A 21,251-nucleotide genomic window follows, 5' to 3' on the forward strand; every position below is an offset into this window, starting at 1 on the left:
TGGTTTGTTATTGTTGATTGTTGATTGTTGTTTGATGGTTAGAGATGACTCTATTGCTTGTGGGTATAGCCCAGTAGATGTGAGGATTGCCTTACTGAGTGTTTATAAATACTCATGCATTGCAATGTGTGTTTGTGGTGCAGGTAAAGGCAAAGTATGATCGTGGAATCAAGGCAATGAAGAGGACGATGTTCTAGTGGTTCGTTTGGTTGTCTAGCTTCTGTTAGGTTGCTAGAGTTAAGTCCTAGAATTTTGCTTAGGATTGCTGGTTCACTGGTTTTTGTTGTTTGGATTATTAGTTATGATTGGAATTAATACTGGCTATTATTCTATTGGTTATTATATTTATTGAGATTGGTTATTCCGCTGTTGGTTGTGATTATGGTTAGGTGGCTAGTGGGTATGGGACCACTAGCTGTAGTTTATTTATTATATTATATTTATTATTTATTATTTATTAAAAAAAAAAAGGTCGGTCGTTTTAAAAGCAACCCCAGATATATTGGCGGAACTCTACAAAGAATTCGTCGGTGGTATAAGATATGGTGTTGTGGCAAATCATGTTGCTGCTGGCCTTAATCTACGGTATGGTATAAAGGTAAGTATATGAAACTTTACATGTGCTGAAAACGGTTATATTAACTGGGTTCGTTTTGGTTCTTATAAAATTTCCTTTTTTTGTTGTAGATGGGTTATTGGAATGGTCATCATACTCTAAAGTGTGCCCGTGAATTAGTAAGGGGTAGTTATGAAAGTGGATATTCAGAACTACCTTCGTACTTATACATGATTAGAAGAGCAAATCCAGGAACTCTGACTAGGTTAGAAGTGGATGAGTTAGATAGATTCAAATCTGTTTTCATAGCATTTGGGGCAAGCATAGATGGATTTCTATTCATGAGGAAAGTCATAGTGGTTGATGGTACATTTTTAAAGGGCAAATATCTTGGGACGTTGCTAATGGCGACGACACAAGATGGCAACTACAACATATTTCCTCTAGCCTTTGCTGTGGTTGATACGGAAAACGATGAGTCATGGGAATGATTTTTTAGACAACTCAGCCGTGTTATTCAAGATGATGAAGGGCTTGCCATTATATCGGATAAACATAAGTCCATCGGGAAAGCAATAGGAAAAGTGTATCCTCTTGCTAGTCTTGTACTTACCATCTCCACAAAAATATTCTGGTTAGATTTAAAGGTTCTGAGACTTTTGGTTTGGTAAAGAAGGCTGCAACTGCTTATAGGCTACAAGAATTTGATGAATTGTTTCATCAAATTCAACAGGTGAACCCAAACCTACATGCGTATTTGGTGCGGGCTGATGTAAGTAAGTGGAGTCGGGTACACTTTCTAGGTGATAGATATAACTTAACCACCACCAACATAGCAGAGTCTCTCAACAATGTATTAAAAGTAGCTAGACAGTATCCGATAGTTAGCCTGCTAGAGGAGATACGGATGATGTTGACTAGATGGTTTGCTGCGAGACGAAAACAAGCTACTATGATGATAATTGTTCTAACAACTCAAGTTGAGGAGCTTCTCCAGGTAAGATAATATTGTCTGCCTTTGTAAAGTTGTCGTTGCTTATCCCTACTTAAACATCTACTAACTAACTTTTGTCTGTTTGGTAGGCCCGAGTTGTTAGAGCAAGTTTCCTAGATGTGCAAGAGACCGATCCGAACCAATACGAAGTTAGAAGCGGGGCATACATGAATGTGGTCAATCTATCACAAAAGAAGTGTTCTTGCTGTATGTTCGATGTTGATAAACTCCCGTGTATACATGCAATTGCTGCCGCACAGACTGCTAATGTCTCAAGGATTTCTAAGTGTCATCCATACTTTCGAACAGAGTATCTACGCCTTGGTTATGCGAAGTCAGTTATGTTGAAGGATGAAACATGCCCATTACCAAACAATGTCGTTGAGAAAAGAGTTAAAACACCACCGGTGAGGACTCAATCTAGAAGACCGAAGCTGACTAGAGCTGAAGGGCCATTCGAGATTGCCATGCAGAGTAAAAGGCCCAGGAAAGCCCATTGTTGTGGAAACTGTGGCCATACCGGCCACAATCGTCAAACATGTAATGATTGACTTCTATGTGCACGGATGTAGTCAATATACTATATTTTTTGGGCTTTTTCGTTTTGTAAGACTTGATTGATTTTAACTCTGCTCTATCTCTTAGTATACTGTAACCACATGGCACTTAAATTGTGGCTTTAATAGTCTATCACATCACAAAGTTAGGTGTATGTTAAATGGGAAATTTAACCCACATTAATGATTCTTCCCAACCGGACACTGTAAAATTTATTTATAGTGGAATAAGGCTCTATATAAGCAAACTGCAGTAGTATTCACTTGTTGCACTCTAGACCTAAAGATAACTAAAAATGGCTTACATTCCAACGCCTGTGGTTGCTGATATAATCCGCCGTGTAGGGAAGCAAGGGTTTCGGCACCTTGGTCCTTTTATAGTTGCTGGACCGGCATACAAAGAGCTTGTTTACTCCGACAAAGTCTTGTCTGAGGTAGATATGGATGAATTTATTTTCAACGGTCACCTCGCTAATGTTTCTTCCTCGTATAGGCCCTTCTTGATGAAATGTCTTGAGAAAGGACATCCCACAGCAAAATATGTCGAGTCACTTCGAATATTGACTCAAGTTGGCCCTTCACAAGCGGTGTTAGATATGCTTGGTGAAACCGCTACCGAGAGCATTTATGCGCACTTCGCATATGCTATGATGCTCATCATGTGTGGGGCTTTGGAAGATGGGCTCCTGTTGACAAAAGCTTTCTTCAGGAAGGTGCCTAACATACACGACGCTGTGATGATCGCTGACCAAGTTGAAACACAAATTAGAGAAATGGGGATTCTTGGATATCGTATCTTCGACGGCTATTACCATTTTGAAATTGCTCATTTGTGTTGGTTGGAGCACCACAACGGACTTGATATACGTGAACATTGTTTCGCATTCAACTATGCTTGCAAGTTTCAGGAGATGTGTTGAAAGGTATGTATGATTCATAAATCCACTACCAATATTCTATGCGGCTAATAAGTGTATGTCTCTATTTTTGTATTAACGTAGCGGCTAATATGTGTTTAATTGTAGGCAGCTCTTTTTGTATTAACTTATCGGCTAGTATGTGTAATATAAACTGCAGTAGTCTAAGCAATTTTCTTTTTTATTGTATCTTAGCGGCTAGTATGTCTAATATAAACTGCAGTAGTCAATTTTCTTTTTTATTGTATCTTAGCGGCCAGTATGTGTAATACGTATGTGTATAATGAATGTTATCTTAGTAGGGTTTATAAGTGTGTAATATGAATGTTAATTACGGGGCGTCGTGTGTGTGTACACAAAATAACCATAAATCCACGTAGATATTAACTAACCATCAAGCGTATACGTGTTACAAAAACCATACCCATCTACACAAAAGAATACGCTCCTATTTTGAGCTCTGGCGGTAAGGACAATGTTACATGTTCTAAACGTTGTCACGAAGAACATGCAACTTTGTTAGCTTTACAAAAAGAATATGGGTTTGATGGCAGAAATTCAAAAAACCTTGGTTAGACAATTTACTGTTCAAAAAGATGGACTCAGCTTGGAGACTACTCGTTGATTAAACACATGCTTCTCTATGTGATATAAACTCAACACCACCTGTGTCGGAACCACGAGGATTTGGGTCAGACATTTGAATGAAGCAATCAGTGTCGGGAACCTCATCGAATATCTCAGCTGCAAGTTTTAATCGGATGGCAGGATTGCAGCATCAGATAAACCTTCATACGAAATACCAACAGCTAAACACTCAATGTATTTAACTGAAAAAATACCACAATCCCCCTGCTGAAGGTTTTGAGGACACGTTTTAGACCTGTAAAACGTGAAAGCTCACGCACTAAATTTTTTTTTCTTCTCTGGAGGGGCAACAGACTTCATAACCTCATCATCTGAATACAAACTGCAGATGCTGTCATACACATTCACTCGTCGAACCACTAAGTCCACTACCACAGCTACCCAATGGTCATTATTGGTGTTGTCTGCAAAGTAAAGAACATCGACATCATCAACCCACCTCTTCTTCGTCATACTGTAATTATGGTAGAGACCATTGTAGACTTTAAAGTATGTCTCAGGGAACAACCAATTCTTCTCAGAGTCAAACTTCTTGTAGTCTTGCGCCCATTGATAGACAAACCATGGATCTAGGAAGGCAATCCTATCGAATAAGAAGGGGGACACGGTCTGCATAGACCTTTTCCTGAGCATATGCATCACTAGACACAGGTGCTGTCAAGTTTACAAGAAGACATCAGTATTTGATGTCTCCATGAAATGGGAAAAAAAAATTAACAAAAATGGAAACAAATTGTACACTTACCGCATCCTTCAACCACCCGTATCGCGGATCTTTCTTAGGCCACAACTCCTTCGGTGTCATTATCCTTAAGTAAAAATTAGCAGATGAGTCACAGGAGTCGAGCCCATTTGTGCTGCAAAAAACAAAGATAACATAAAAACATTAGACCTTCAATAATAACATAAAAACGGCTAAAATTGACATTATTAAATAAGAAGACTAACAGCTCATCGTCTATGAAAGCCATTAACTTGTCAACCTTGCCTGCAGACACTTTCTCAAAAGGATCATAATGCACTACTGAAAGGACCTTCCCCTTAAGAATGCGCTTAACTACTGATGACCCAATGTATGGGTCAAGCTGTGTTGCCGCAGGGTTTCTATCTTTTTTATTTGGACTACCAATATCATCATCCTTACACAACAAATACAACTTGTCTATAGCCAATTCTATATTTTTCCTAGCCGCATTCTCTATAGGGTCCGAAAAACCTGAATCTGACGATGATGGTTGCTTTTGCTGTGTAAAAAGTCTCCTTCCTTGGTTTTTAGGTGTCGTAAATTCCTTCCTCGTCTCCTCAAGGCAAGCTACAACTGGTTGTTTTGTAATGGGTGTTTTGAGTTTCTTCTCATCAAGTGCTGTCCTTCGCATATTTTTAACATTCTTCAAAGACAATCTGGATTTTTTCGCCGGATTTTTGGACACACATGAAATGGGAAAATCATCCTGTGATGTTTGCTTCATCTGTAATAGCCATGACTAAAACGAGAGACATTAATAGAAAAACATGACAGGAATTATGTGTGTACAAATTTTAATATGATTTATATCACGAGGTCAACACTTTTAGAAAAAAGCTTGTTAACGTAAAAAACATAAACGGAAATTGGAAAAGAAGATACAGTGCTAAGAAAGAAACTAAAGCTTCAAAATTGTCAATGCCCACCAACTATGCAATATTCTGCACAGACAAACCACTTCTCTTTGTAAAGAATTTCACAATGTAATTGTTTTTAAATAGAATTTCAAACCAAGCCTACCTCATCATTCTCCACCTCACCACCAGCCTCTCCTGTTTTTGATCCTTCATCGTGGGCAAGTTGATCTTCTTCCTCAACAGACTTTTCTTCCAACTCTGCCTTCTTAGGCAAGATGTCTTTACCTCTCTTCAACTCAACCACATCATTCTTAAGGACTGAAACCTTCTTTTCTATCTCTTTCACTTGCTCACCAATACTTTTCAGCTTCCCTCCCAAGTTTTCATTCATTTCATCCATTTTCCAATCAAGCTTACCCAACAGCTTTAGAACGCCTTCTAATGCCCCTTTCTCCCCGCCCTTCACATCACCATCATCGCCGCTTTCATCATTCAATTCTTTAAGTTTCACCGACCTTTTGACCTCCGGTGCGTTGGGGAGCTAGTTCTCGCCTTATACTTTTTCATAGGAGGTGGGTCCATAAAATCATCTCCACTACTAGCTGCCGCCTGCCTCTTCTCCGCTTTCTTATCATAAACAACCTCCTCTGCATCGCAAGACCACTTTTTCTCATCTACACAACCCAGGAAAAGATCATGTAGCAGATTATCCAACAGCTTATTTCCACAAACACCTTCTCCGAATACAACATTTTCCCCTGGCCACATTGGATATATATCCTCTTCACGTCTGAAAACTAAATGTTTAACGTCCACCTATACGTTCAAACAACCAGTTAAAAATATGTTCATTAATAGGGTTTCGTTAAAATATCACATTTTTCTCAATAAGGTCCATTAATTCACGAAATTTACACTACCTTTTTCTTTAACGTCTTCTATGTGGATTCAAGTGTAATCCTTGGGCGGCCTCCACCCCAGCAAAGTAGCGGCACAACTTCTTCGACATCATCATCATCAATTTTTCTTTTCGTCCCATACTTTTTCCCAAAGTTAACCAAACTTTCCAAAGCCCATACCATTAGGACATGTACACATCCATGTATAGCATATGTATGGTTCTCAAAGGACACAACTTTTATTGACTGAATCAACTCTTTAAAACCAACACGACCCCAAGGAAATCTCTCAAAAGCCTCACTATCCAGAATTCGTTTCGCATACTCTAATGGAATCCTGCTGGACCGAGATAGCCCCAATATACCAACATGAAGGACAAACAACAGTCCAATCTTCTTTCTCAATTCAGGAAGCGAGGTCCTACACTGCTTCAACGCTTCATCCAAATCAAACCAGTTTGGACCAACCCCTACATCCACATTTAACTCAGCCCAGAATTCAGTGTGATCAACATCAACTTTATCCTCTTCATCTATCATATCACAATTCAGGCCGAAAATGTCTTCATATTCATAAAGAGAAAACCTGATAGGACTCCCTTCAATCAATGCCCACATCTCATAGCTCTCTCTATTGCCAGCTGTCGAGTTAAAATGTAGTGCACCAACTTTGCCCACCATACATAGTCAATATCTGCTAGTTTTAAGATAACACCTACTTGCGAATTATCTCTGATATCCATGTACACATCATCCCCAATGCACTCCTTCATAAATCCAAAAATGCTCAATGTGCAGTTATGATGCATGCTCTGTCTCTGTAGGGGAGATTTCCCTTCAGGATACAGCCTTGGAGGGTACTTCTTCTCTGCACTTGATCCCTTAACTGCAAATAGCACACAATACTAATTTAGATTCTATTTCTTGAATTGTACAAACGACAATTCTTAAGTCAATCACGAAACTCTATCTATCAAACTATAAACTCCCTCAAACTCTATCAAATCACTTTATCACAACATACCACTCTACCACGTACACATACACACACACAAGACATACGGAGTATGAAAAGTTTTTTTTGAAAACACCAAACCCCAAAACGACAAAACAATACTTTTTGCTCAGCTTTTCATCCTATAACATACCAGAGCCCTCCCATATTCGCTATTAACTATTTCAACAAAACAAATCCCACATACCTAATTTCAAAATTAAACATCTCTCTCAAATCACAAACTTACCTTTCGATTTTTTCATCATCACTATCTACCCAGATACTTTCCACTGAACGTTCATAGTTAACACCTCACTCGGTTTCTTCACGCCGATTCTACATACCAAAAAATAACACACCATTCGTTACATATAAACAACACTTAACAAAGAATATTAATCATAAATATACTCGCCTCTTACTCAATTTCGTCACAACACGGCCTGATTTTCCCTTCACGAACTCATCTCCTCCACAATCTCCCAAGGAAACACAAACCAAATTTCTATTGAAGTCTTTGCTTGAATACCCAGCCACCAAAATCTCCGTCTGAATCCTCACCACTGAAATCTCCGCCCAAATTCCGACCCACCGATATCTCCGTACGAACTCCCAGCGATATTGCCTCCGCAATCGCTTCACAAGTAGAGATAACAACAAACACAATTTAAGTCTCCTTAGGGTTTTCACGAATACATAGGGTTCCACGATTTCTAATTGTTACTAAAAAATCTCTTTTTTAAAACAAAATGGCATCTCCGAAATTAAACAAATAACAAAGGGTTAAACGTCTTTTAACAACTAACTAGATGAGTACCCGCGCACTGCGTGGGTTATTTTTCGCGATATGAACAATTACATTTTTACTGTCAATATCATATCGTGCGTTAAGTAATAAAAAACGAAAGCACAACCCATGTGATCAATATCATATCATCTGACTAAAAATTTGGAGTAGCCATCACACATGATTGAATTTTTTTTCTTTTCTCTGGGACGGTAGCAGTAAGAAAAAAAACTATAGTAAATTTGGCCAATTTCCCAAGTTTCATAATCTATTCTACCTCTTAAGAATCAAACACAAAATGACTAGTTTCTTCTTATTCTATATAGTAAGATTACATTTAACAACACACATACCGGCCCTAGATACATAAAATAAAAATTTAGAAACAATACCACTCAAATACAAAATCTTAAGGTTCACCATAGTGAAAATGAACTTGCAATTCTGTGTATAGTTGAGCAGATAGAGTTATAAAAAAAGGTTTGTGGAGAAGGAAAACAACACAACAATATAAACTTAAAAAGAGAATTTTGTATTTTCTTGTTTGTTATCGAATGAGAATGTATGTATATAATCACTTACAAACTATAATTAGAAGAACTAATTAAACATCTTTCTCTATATATTCATGACTCCTGCCATGTAAAAGAGTATTTTCTGAATGTGCTTGATCTTCAAGTTCTCCTTTCTCTGTGGTTGACCTTCATCTTTCACATCTTCATTCACTACAAAAAAAGGAGGATGTGAGAGATATTATAAAGGAGCAGTTACTAAAGCAAGGGAAAGCGAAAATGGTCGAAATATCAGTTACTATGAAAATCAAGCAAAGTAAGACAAAGAGTATCAGTCAAGCAACATAAAGAAGGATGAACATGTGGCACTCTCTCCATTGCTGATGTGGCAAAAAAATGGAGAGAATTGGCCAACTTTCATAATATAGATTAGTACTAGTTTAATAAGTTAAAAATAAATGAATCTACTCTAGTAATAAACATCGATTTATGTACTAGTATAGTCATTCTTTCGTTAAAAATTAGTGGTTTTCGCAAACACAAAAAAACATGATAGTTGAAATTAGTGCAGTGATGTTATTGTATGTTGACCAATGCCTTTATGAACAACGACAATGATCAGTGCAATGATATAGTATGCTGACCCAAAAAAGCCTTTACAAACTTAACTGGGCTCTTTGTCAAAATTTAGTTGGACTCAATATCATATAGATAAATATAGATTTCGTTCAAGACTCTCCGAGTGGTTTCTATTAGAGAGCCCATCTGGATTTGTTGCAAAGATGATAACAAGGGCTTTGACTTCTCCATCTAGTGAGGAATTTGATGTGTTAAGGAATGAAGATCTCCAACACTAATGGTTTCAGTGACATCGGATCGAAATCGCATCATAATTACGTTTTAGAAAGAGAGATGAAAAGCCAATACGTCTAGATCAGAATATAAAAGTACTGTGACGTCTTCTTGATTTCTCGATTAGATTGAAGTGCTTTGATCCACTTTTTTACATCAACTTGAATTTTTTTATACATTGTTTATCAAACTACTATAAAAAGAAGAAAAATTATTTAAAATAAAAATAAAATAAGAATATTATTTATAGAAAAAAATGAATTGTGTTCGTGGAATTAATTTGTTCATGTAATTTTCATGCCCGGCGAACAATAAACAAACTTTTATAAGTTTTAAAAATAAAATTGTTAATTATATGTAGTCTTTGAAAAATCTTAATTAATGGTTCTTTTAATGGGAATTTTCTGATATTGTAATCAAAAAAAGACTGAAGCTCATCCTACGGTTTAGCCCACAAAATTCCGAAAACCATGGAATAGGCGAGCCCCTGGGTTTGGATTATAATTCATTTGTTACTATTAATAAGCCCATGTTTTGTTTTTTTTTCTCCTAAAATTGTGGAAGTGATTGGAAGATAGAAGAGGGTTTTGTCCAACAATTTAAAACCGACGACGAACAAATATGCATCATATTATATGATGACATTATACACACACGCGCGGCCATATGAATGCCAAACGCCCAAACCCTACATTTCTTTTGGCACTTTCCTCTTTTTCTAATATAATGTTTTTGGACATTTTTGCATGGCATCGTCACCTATCTCTCCTCCATTTGTCTATCTTTTTTTCAGTTCAATGTATCATCAGCAAGAGTTACAACTACCCTTGTTCTTGTTTTACACATTCATGCATGGCTTGTTTTTAGTCCTATTTTGGACTTTTCTAGCTTCACTTTTGATAGAATTCGGGAGAAAAGATTTATTGATAAACAAAAGGAAGAGTTAACGTTGGATTCTGTTTCATATGAGCTTTATAAAGAATTATATCATTGCATTAATCTAGCTCGAAACTTAATTTCCCTGTTCATATATATCGAGTAATATTCATTTGTTTATTGCAAACACGACAAAATTACCTAGACATTTTTATTTTAATGAATTATTGCCAGTCAATCACTTTCATGGCAATATGATATATCGGCTCCTCAGTTTTGTTTATCTATACGGTCTATTTTCTTTTGTCGTCATCCATACGGTCTATTTAAGCATGTAAATAGTGCACAGATATACCATTTGATTATAGGTTCTTGCTTATATCTTACAACAAGTTAAGTTATTGTTTCTTTTAAAAAATCAAGAAGTTAAGTTAGTTTTGATATTATAAATTTATATAGAACTTCTAAATTTCATAGGAGGGTGATTTATCGCATACGAGGATATCAAATGCTATAATATGAATTTCTTTAGAGTTTATATAGTCTAATAGAGTCGTCTGCTAGTTGATTGTTCGCATGATTATATTATAAGACGAGGTCAACCATGTGAAAGGTCGGTCGACTAATTAACATAGAAAGTGTTCAGGCCAATGGTTAATTAGCACAATTCTGCCACTGCCCAATTTAAATTTGCAACGCCGACTCAACTTAAATATTGGGTTAGTTTTTTGTTGAACAACAGTTTAGATTATAATTAGATCACAACCACGTTGACCAAAAATAATTCGAAAAATATATGTGGTAATGCCCATAGAGATATATAGGCGAACCCGGTTTAGTTCCTAGATCATTATAAACTGAATGTTGTACTTGTTGCTGAATGTGTAATTTTCAGAAATTTTTCTTTCACATACGTTGAAAATATAATTAAAACTTTAACAAAGGTTGCTATATCTATTAGGATTTGAACCGTGACTATATACTACCTCAGTTTTACTTTTCCGTTATAATTCGGAATCTTAGTTATGTATACTGAATTGTGTGTATTTGTTTTTTTAATAAAAGAAGTATCAGAAGTTAGGTTAGACATCGCCATTCAATGCCGGTTGTTTTAATGAAAAGATCAAACTACCGAATCTAACCAATAAACGTTGACATAATTAATTTAGTAAAAAAGCAAAATATACTACTAGCATGCAACTAATGATTTTAGTCAAAGTGATTCCTTGACTAATAATAATCACAATTATGTATGGAGCTACATAATGAACAATGCGGCGATTCGACCAAACTCTGTTACCACAATGTCTCCGCCACGCCGCCATCACACTTTTTTCTCGCTTGCATGCCAATTTTGAAGTTCGAACCTCTTTCTCTATTTACCATTTTATCCTCAAGTAACTTCGTTTTCAGATTCTCACCGTCTCCAAATATTTTGGCAAATCATTATTAAATTGCCTACCATTAAACTGCGGTCTTGATTAAAAACAAAAACAAAACAAACGCCGGGCAGATGTAAACAAGCATGTAAACCATTGACTGGTTTTGGTTGATGATCGAGAGCACGCGCTACGATCGAGAGCACGCGCTACGAATGAGAGTTAGCACGCGCTACTTCTTCTAGTAAGTGACAGCAAAATTCATGTAATATCATATAAGAAAAGAAGAAGTAAATATAATATTGTAGAAAGCGTTAATAATTGTTTTAACAAGTTACTATACATATAATTAATTATCTAAATTTCTTTTTTTGGTACAAAGGTTACGATGATTATTTCATGACTATGAATTTTGATTTACAGTATTACATATAAATGCACTTTATAAATAAAATGGTTTATTTTTGACGTACTATTAAATAAAATAAAGCAAAAAGATTTATGTTCAAATTTTTTTACTACTTTTTTGTCGTTTGCTGATACCATTTTAATAAATTTTCACTTACATTTCTTATTCTTGTCATTTACTTCATAAATTCATAAACTAAATAACAAAATCTACGGATTTTATAGTATAAGTTTCTCTTTAAAATCTACACACAAACAAGACGACAAAGTTCCGTCCCTTGTTAATTGTTATGATCTCTCCGACCAAACCCATCAGATTCTCCCTTCTTAAATACCTCTTTCCTTCTTCTTAAGATCTGACCCGTACTGTACTTTCCCTCAAACCCAAACACACAAAAAAAAAAACCTTCTTCTTGTTGTTTCCTCTCTTTAAAATGCGTATGAGCTGTAACGGATGTCGAGTTCTTCGAAAAGGCTGTAGTGAAAACTGTAGCATAAGGCCTTGTCTTCAATGGATCAAATCCGCTGAATCTCAAGCCAACGCCACCGTCTTCCTAGCCAAATTCTATGGCCGTGCCGGCCTCATGAATCTTCTCAGTACCGGTCCTGACCATCTCCGTCCTGGTACTAATTAAAACATCTCTCGTTATGTTTTACTTGATATAGTTCGTTATAGTTCATTGATGAGTTCTCGACTGAAGCTCATACATCTTTTTATGCCGGGACTAGAAGAGTCATAAAAATCGCAAAATTTTGTTTATTTCCCTAGCATGCAACTAATGATTTATATTTTCTTTGGCAGGAATATTTAGGTCATTGTTGTACGAAGCATGCGGGAGGATTGTGAATCCGATATATGGATCAGTTGGGTTATTGTGGTCTGGAAATTGGCATCTTTGTCAAGCGGCGGTAGAGGCAGTGATGAGAGGCTCTCCGGTGACTCCGATCGCTTGTGACGCGGCGGTTACGAGTCAGGCTCCTCCTTTTAACAACAACAAGCTTTCTGACATAAGACACGTGTCAAGCAAGGATGAGAATGTGAAGAGACGGAGCCGTGGTGCATGCAAGGGAGAGAGAAACGTGAGGTCACAGAGTCACGAGTCATCGCTTAGTCACGAGTCGCCAGTGTCGTCGGAAGGGACGACGACGGAGGAACCAAAGAGTTGGATCGGGCTTGAGCTGACTTTGGGGTTGGAGCCTTTGGCACGTGGGAGTCACGTGGTGGTGCCGATGAAAAAAAGAAAGTTGGAGAGGTGTGGCACGTCTGAGGATGAGGACACGTGTAAGATTGAGCTCGGACTCGTGTGTAGTGAGTGAATGGTCCTTTTTGTTTTAGCTGGTCTTAATTACAAGTTTTGTTGTTGAGTTTTAGATGTACAAATAGAGATTAACGAATCTCTCTCTTTTCTCCTTTTACTTTTGTTTTGTGTTGTTTTGCATGTTTTGTTTTCTTCATAAATGTGTAGGAATGATAAAGAGGTTTCAACTTAACAAATCTGCTACTTTCAGAAATCTCTGGGATTAAAATACAAAAATATATTTAGATAGTAGAGGTTGCTTGATTGCAAAATCTCGGTATGATGATTAGCCATTCATTATAGATAATTCTGTACTTTACTTAAAAGTCTCAAAATAGCTGTTTTGTACATGAACCGTTACCGAATGACTCACTAGCTAACATGTTACATGTTTGTTAGATTCGTTCTCTAAAGATATATCTAGTAACTTTGTTAGAGAAGAGAAGAAAATAACATGGCCCAACTCTTTGGACTTGAATCCTGTTATTAATATGTCCATATATTACAGACCGAAATAATCAATGATATACGTAACATATTTTTTTTTATTGTTAGATATTGTGAGTTTAATTACAATATTCAGTAGGATGATCGACACTCTAGAAGTTCCTTCAAACTTTCGCGAAACTAATTTTTGGTAAAATAATCTATATACCTTTCTGTTTATTTCAAAAATCTAGATGATGAAGAAACCAATGGTAGAATTAGTAGACATATATTAATATTTAATACAAAATGTACATACACAAAAATATATATATATATATTTTACATGTATCTGTAAATGTTCACGCATATTGATAAATTATAATATACTAGTGAGCATCAACGCATATCTTTTGGTTTATTCATTGGACAAATAGTATTTACATGCTTTCAACATGAAGGTGATTAAAAATTTAAAAATCTTTGTTTTAAAATAAGAAAGAATTACTCAAATGTTATCCAAAAGTTGGTTTATTCTTTGTATCTAACAATCTTTTGAAAATTACTCAAATGTTTAGTATTCTGGATGTAATTATAATTTATCCTTTGGGTTTAGTTTTTTGATTTTGAGTAAAAAAATAAATAAGAAATACATATCAACAAATTAAAATACATATCATTTTCGATTTTCCACATCACAACCTGAAAAAAAACAAAATTTAACGGCTAAGTTATAATATTTACGGGAAGACAAAAGGTCTCGTCGATTCATATGACGGTTGAGTTATAATGTTTTGTGGCTGAGTTATCACAAGAAATAATCTGAAAGCAAACAATTGATTTATATTACTTGACGGCTGAGTTATAGTATTTACGGGAAAACGAAAGGTCTCGTCGATTCATATGACGGCTGAGTTATAATGCTTTGTGGCTGAGGTATTACACAAGAAATAATCTGAAAGCGGAAAACGAAAGGTCTCGTGGATTAATATGACTGCTGAGTTATAATGCTTGACGCCTGAGTTATTGCACGAAATAAAACAAATGTATTACAATAATACTGCATCAGACAAGTTTTTGCATTGTGCTCAATTTGTTTACATCGAGAGCATGCGTTTAGCTCATGGCTAAACGCGTCTAATCCATAGTCTTCAAGAACAAGTTCCACAAGCTTGTCGTGTGTTGTGCCTCCATCTATCTGCACAACTATACACCCTTTATCGTTGGTGTTAAATATATATCTCTGTGTCTTTACCCAATTACCGGAAACAACTAGTACCGGAACTGGATCCATGAAGAAAATGAAGAACAAGGTGAGGAAGAAGTAGAAGAACAAGGTGAAGAAGAAAGTGAAGAAGAAGTAGAAGAACAAGTAGAATAAGAACGTAAACAGTTCACTTATTAACCAGTTGAAGAACAAGAGTCGAACGACGTTTTCGAATTTCCGGAGAAAAAAGATGATGACATGGAATGCTGACATGGATGTTGCGTCCGACGTGGCAAGTCAGCCATCAAACAAATAATAACCCAGCCTAAATAAAACTAAGCCATCAAACAAATTATAACTCAGTCACAACATGAATAACATTACAGTAATTAAAAAGCAAAAAAATTGCTGCCAAATTCAGCCGCTTCATCAACTGAAAATATGTAACTCAGCCGTATCATTTAATAAGTCAGCCGTAACTGAATAACGTTCTAGTAATTAATCTTTTGCTACTAAGTTAGCCGTGAAATGGCTGAGCTGTACGATAAGTCAACCTATCACGGCTGAGTTATAGTTTTTAACCATAACTCAGCCGTAACAACATCTCATAAGTCAGCCGTTTTTCATAACTCAGCCAGTCGGAAAATGGTAATTCAGCCGTGACGTAGTGATAACTCAGCCAAAATTTTGACAACTCAACCATCGGGTGAAAACTCAGTCGTAAAGACGGCTGAGTTAGAGCATAACTCAGCCAGATTTTAATAAGTGAGCCGTAACGCTTGGCTGAGTAATGCTCTAAGTCAGCTGTCCGCTCTTACTCAAATGTTTTTTCCATAACTCAGCCGCAATATACCTATAACTCAGCCGCAACATACCTCTGTAACGCGTTACGGCTGAGTTATGGTTACACGTCAGCGATTTCTGACGTGGCATCTGAAGTGGTAATGATATTTTTGTAATTACGTTTTTTCCGGTAACATAAAACAGGGACACGCTGGATATTTTGAAAATAACCGAAATATTCTAGTAATAAAATCTTTTTTTGTAGATTTTGGTAATATTACCTAAAATGTATAACATTTGAGTAAATTTCCCTTAAAATAATATGGAAAAATGATTGAATGACAAGCTACTTAATAGTAGTAATCTTTCATTGAAAAAAATGTTTTCTCTCTCTTCTCTCTCCCAAAATCTTTTAGAGAGAGAAACCAAATATCTTTTTGAACGCCGGTGTGTCTGCCGTGATCGGTATCTGTTGGATTCTCTAACCTGTTATCAGTTTTTGATGTAAAGCCCAGCCGTGACCGGTGTCCGGTGGCTTATTTAGCACCGTTACCGGTTCTCTTGTCCGGTATCATTAGCTTTTTCAGTGGTAGTGGCTGGTTTTAATGTACTTCCTAGCCGTGACCGGTGTTCGGTGGCTTATTTAGCACCGTTATCGGTTCTCTCGTCTAGCATCGCTAGCTTTTTCAGTGGTGGTGGCCAGTTTTTCTCTGGCAGTGTCTGGTTATCTCAATGGACGTTGGCCAGTTCTTGTTTTAGCAAGCTGTGTTTTTGTTTTCCTTTTAATAATGACCGGATTTTTCCGGTGGTGAAGAAAGTTCTATTGTCATATCTCTACGCTGATCTTCTAGGTTTAAGACAGTTCTGGTTTTGATAGTGTCAGGTTCCTGATTAAAAGCTAATTTCTTTTGCTTGTTTCGATTACCATTTCGTTGTTGTGGTTAAGGAATCAGAGATTCAATTGTGCAAGTAATCGATAGTGGATAGTTCAGTTTGATGATCTGCGATTGTCATCATCGGTGATCAACAAAAGATTCGATAGCTTGGAATTAAATTTTTCCGGCGAGGATCTAAAATTCATCGGAAATTGAGTATTATGCGGCAAAGGATGTGTAGTCAACACATGTATTTTTTCGTTTGACGCGTCATGTGAGCTGAAGAGTTGGTTCTTGCTCTCTCTTTAAAGAGACAATTGGGGGGGGGGGGGGGGGGGGGACATAAAACCCACGAAGCTGTTTCCATCGATTCTCTTCTAATAGAAAAAGCAAAAAAGACAACATAAACCGATTTTAACAAAAAAAAAGTTGGAAAACACAGCCATAGCCAAGTCAAACTCTGTGCTATGCGAGCTGCAACTAACCGATCACAAGCTAAAGAGAGACGAATATGATGAGCTAAAGGTATATAGAAGAGAGAGAAAGAGGAAAGTGTGAAGATTGTGAATTTGGAAGAAAAATAAGCTACAAAAATTATTATTACGTGGTATTGTAGAGATATCGTCGCCATTGACGTGTTTAGTTTTCTCACTACCTTAGAAACCACATAAAAATTTGCAAGTGCACAATTAATCATATATAGGATTTATATACTGAGCAAAAAAGAAGTGAATTTAGAAAACAAAATATAGCTAGAACGAAAATAAATTGAAGGATAGTTTTTATAATGACAAAAAAGAATATTAAAGCAAGTAAACATGATATAAAGTCCGAATGATAACAGCGGATTTGGTTGTGCAGGACAAATGATTTGATAGTTCGGTACAGTTGAACTGCGGTACATGCAGATCAAATGTATTTGTGGGACAAGTGCGGTTAATGCAAAATAAGCGGTACAAAATAATGTTTGATTGGTGAAAAACTATTTGCACTGCAGATTTCATATTATTTTTTTAATAACTAATATACTTATATGTTTTAATTTGTTTTGTATTAATAAATAAAATATTTTTGTATATATTTAACATAAACTATAATTGTCATATATTATCATAGATTTTGTAAATACATTTTTTTGTAGAAAAATTATTTAACATAAGTATGAATAAATTAGTAAAAATAATTGTATGAATAAATTAGTAAAAATATAGATAATTAATAGAATTGTAAATTATTATCTGCTTTGTGTTAATAAAAAATATTTTGAAACTTAAATATCCAAATTATTTAAACAAAAAAGTTTAACTTCTTATGTAATTATTTTATGCACAACTAAAACTATTATTTGTAAATTATTAAATTTTTGTAGTTATTTCCTACATATGTGAATTAATTATTATTTAATTTGTTATACATAACTTATCAGAGAGAAGACAAAGGTATTTACGGTAATGCATGTTTTTGCTTTTGCATGTCTGTATTAAAAAATATTTAAAAGATACTGTAGTACTTTTTAGAGTATTTGTTAGAAATACCTTTTTGAGATACCCTTTTTAAAAATACATTTTTTTTTTGAATATTTTCATTTTATTACATTTTTTACACCATAACAATATGTTAAATTTAATAAATTTACACTCTATTTTACATTTTGGGTATAATTTTTAGAAAGTAGGGTTTAGGGTTTAGAATTTTGTTATTTTATATATTAAAAATGGGTATTTTTGAAAATAGATACCATGAAAGAGTATTTTTGAAAAGTGATATAGGAAAATGAATATTTTTGAAAGTCTCCCTACTTTTTACATGAAAACCGATGGATAATAAGCATAGTTAGATGCAAAAGCGGTCCAAGGCATAAACTCTTGGACAAAACCGCAAAACATTATTATTATTATTAGTTTAAAAAATGTAAATGAACAACTTCTGTGTGATTGGTAACTTTAGGGTCTGAATGGTAACAACGTAATTAAATGTGCAGAGAAAGCAGTTTTAGAGTGCGGTACAGTTCAACTACGATACGTGCGGGAAAAATATATTTGCAGAACAAGTGTGGTTACTACATAATAAGCGGTATGAAATAATGTTTGATAGGTGAAAAAACAGTATATAGTGTGTAATATGTATTTTAATATATTAATAGTAATTATAGATTAAAGGTTTTAGTTTAATGTTAACAAACATATATTTTTAATATATCATTTATGAATTTTAAATATCAAAATTTATATAAATTTAAATTTCAATCATACATGTTACATATTGAATTTGAATCTGTAATGATTTACATATTGTTATAATAATTTATATACTTGTTAACATATAAATTGAATCTATAATGATTTAAAAATGTATTTTGTATTAAATCACTAACAATAAATTATACATCAAATGTTATCTAATAGTTTTTTTAAAGATTACATACATATAAATATTACAAAAAGTTATTTAAGTGAGATACGAGAGCTACATAAAAGATAGGAAAGTTCTTTTTTCTTTTTAGAATAAATTACTACTTTTAGTAATTAAAAAGTAGAAATGAAAAAAGAAATGAAAAAATAAATTATATTACCCTATGTGTTTTTCAAAATACCGCTGGGTAAAGACTTCTGGTTGTTGAAAAGCGGTTCACCCTATTATCCATCAGATAAATTTGCAATCTCATTTTTGTTTTTATTTTTTGAAAAACGCAAATTAGTAAAAAAGTTGTGATTGGGTGTTGAAGTTCGGTTTTGACAAAAACTGAATGAAAACCGCTGTTTATAAGCTTCCAATCACTACCTTAGTGTGGTTTTGACTATTTAAAACCGCCTTTTGAATGCTTCCATTCACTGCCTTAAATTAAGAGAGGAGAAACGTTGAACATTAGAGATATTCAGGATCATAAAGGTTTCACAATATGTTATATGTTTCCACCTCTAATTTACAGTATTTATAAATATGTTATTTGGTTTTAAAATTATCATCACTCTAATTATATTAAATTATTAATAATACAGTTTAACAATGATACCTATTTTTTTTCTCTATAACAGAGGTGAATTTTGCTCTAATGGATTTCTCTATTTTTTTCTCTAAAAAAGAGTTTTCCAAATAGATAAAATTTTTGTTTTACAATTAACACTTTTATTTATAAAAATTACAAACTAACCCATTTACTTTAAATTTTGTAACACTTCCATAAAATTATATTTTTTATTTAAATGAAGCATTTATTATTATAAAGAGCATCACATCATACAAAAATTAGAAAATACACTAAATTTGTAACCATCAGCATTGGTTGGAGATTCAAAAAAAATTATGCTTTGAAAGAGCTAAAAAGAAAACAGAATTTATCAACATTAAAAGAGAAGAAAACAACTAAAGAGAAGACGAGAGCGAGCGATGGCGACTCTAGGGTTTTGACCCGACAATGAGAGAGGCATTTCTGATCTGGGTATCGGTTGTTTACGGTTGTTATCAAGATGTATATAAAGGACTGGACTCCAGTTCTCATTCCTCATCACAAAATCTTCACTTTCATTTCTTCAGTTCTCGGGTGTTTTCTTTTATTGTCTTGGTGGTGTGTTTGGGTTTGGGTTTGGGTGTGTTTCTTTATCATGTCTTAGAGTGCTTTGATGGGGAAGAGTGGGGCGAGTAAGAGTGATGACGGCTTAGCTCCTAAGCGCCGAATCAAAATCCCTTATTTTGATAACACAGCTTTGATAGCGGGGTACTCAAAAACGATGGTGGGTTGCTGTATGAATCCTAGGATGCAGGATGTGAAATCTCTTCTGATCATGCTCCCCAAGTTTTGGCATGTGGAAGGAAGAGTTGTGGGAGCTGACTTAGGGCTTGGGAAGTTTCAATTTGATTTTGACAATGAAGAAGACATCATGGAGGTGCTTCAGATGGGTCCATTTCATTTCGATGGCTGGATTGTGTCATTGGTGCGTTGGAGTCCAACAGTTGATCCCGCCTATCCTTCGGATTTAACCTTTTGGGTTAGGGTGTTGGATGTTGTTCCCTTTCAATTCTGGGGTACCAACCTTCCGCAGCATTGGTCTAGAGCTTGGTCGGGTGGAGACGGTGGATATTGATGGTGGGAGAGTGAAAGTGACAGTCATGGTTTTAAGCCCTTGTGCTTTGACACGGTGATCGAGTTTTACAACGGGGAGGAGACCATTGTCAACCTTCGTTATGAGTGCCTTCATGGTTGCTGTAAGAAGTGCTCCAACCTATGTCACGATGTGGATCATTGCCCACTGTGGCATTCTAACAAGATTACTCCGGCTCTACATGTTCCATTGGAAGATGATATAGTTCATCCGGTGCAGAGTTACAAAGGGGCTGTCATGAATGACAGGAACAAGGGAAAAGGTAAGGAGGTGGAGAGTCGAGGGTCATCTCAGTCCAGTCAGCGACCACCTAAAGGGAAGCAGGATTCATGGGCAAAGAATCGGTCTTCACGGGAAGCGGGTGAGCCTTCATCTAAACCCCGTTGGTCCAACAATTATGTGCAGTTTAACGATCATCGACAAAAGGCCTGAACAACTGTGGCCGCTGCACTTTCCTCGGGTGTAGCTCCGGTTGAGGAGTTGGAACAGGGACAAATTCCGGATCAAGTTGAGCAAGGGGTGGTCTAGTCTTCGACTTTTGGGGTTCCACCATTGAAGCGGGTTCGGAGGCCTCTCTT

At 35.5% G+C, this 21,251-nt stretch overlaps 2 protein-coding genes and 1 pseudogene across 2 annotated transcripts; 2 read left to right on the forward strand and 1 right to left on the reverse strand.

The window, feature by feature from the left end:
• The first annotated feature begins 1,466 nt into the window (after positions 1-1,466).
• LOC104789654 (uncharacterized) lies at positions 1,467-2,101 on the forward strand. Its single transcript, XM_010515320.2, has 2 exons — positions 1,467-1,553; positions 1,640-2,101. The coding sequence occupies exons 1-2, from the start codon at positions 1,467-1,469 to the stop codon at positions 2,099-2,101; spliced, it is 549 nt and encodes a 182-aa protein (XP_010513622.2).
• A 1,823-nt stretch (positions 2,102-3,924) lies between these two features.
• On the reverse strand, positions 3,925-7,456 carry LOC147944724 (uncharacterized; annotated as a pseudogene).
• A 4,699-nt stretch (positions 7,457-12,155) lies between these two features.
• LOC104787714 (LOB domain-containing protein 40) lies at positions 12,156-13,479 on the forward strand. The gene is made up of 2 exons (XM_010513324.3): positions 12,156-12,608; positions 12,787-13,479. Exons 1-2 carry the CDS (start codon positions 12,419-12,421, stop codon positions 13,299-13,301), a joined length of 705 nt encoding a protein of 234 aa, XP_010511626.2. The 5' UTR covers positions 12,156-12,418; the 3' UTR covers positions 13,302-13,479.
• The last annotated feature ends 7,772 nt before the right edge of the window (positions 13,480-21,251 follow it).

This window comes from Camelina sativa, chromosome 5 (assembly GCF_030686135.1).
Source record: "Camelina sativa cultivar CO46 ecotype springtype chromosome 5, ASM3068613v1".
Lineage (NCBI taxonomy): Eukaryota > Viridiplantae > Streptophyta > Magnoliopsida > Brassicales > Brassicaceae > Camelina > Camelina sativa.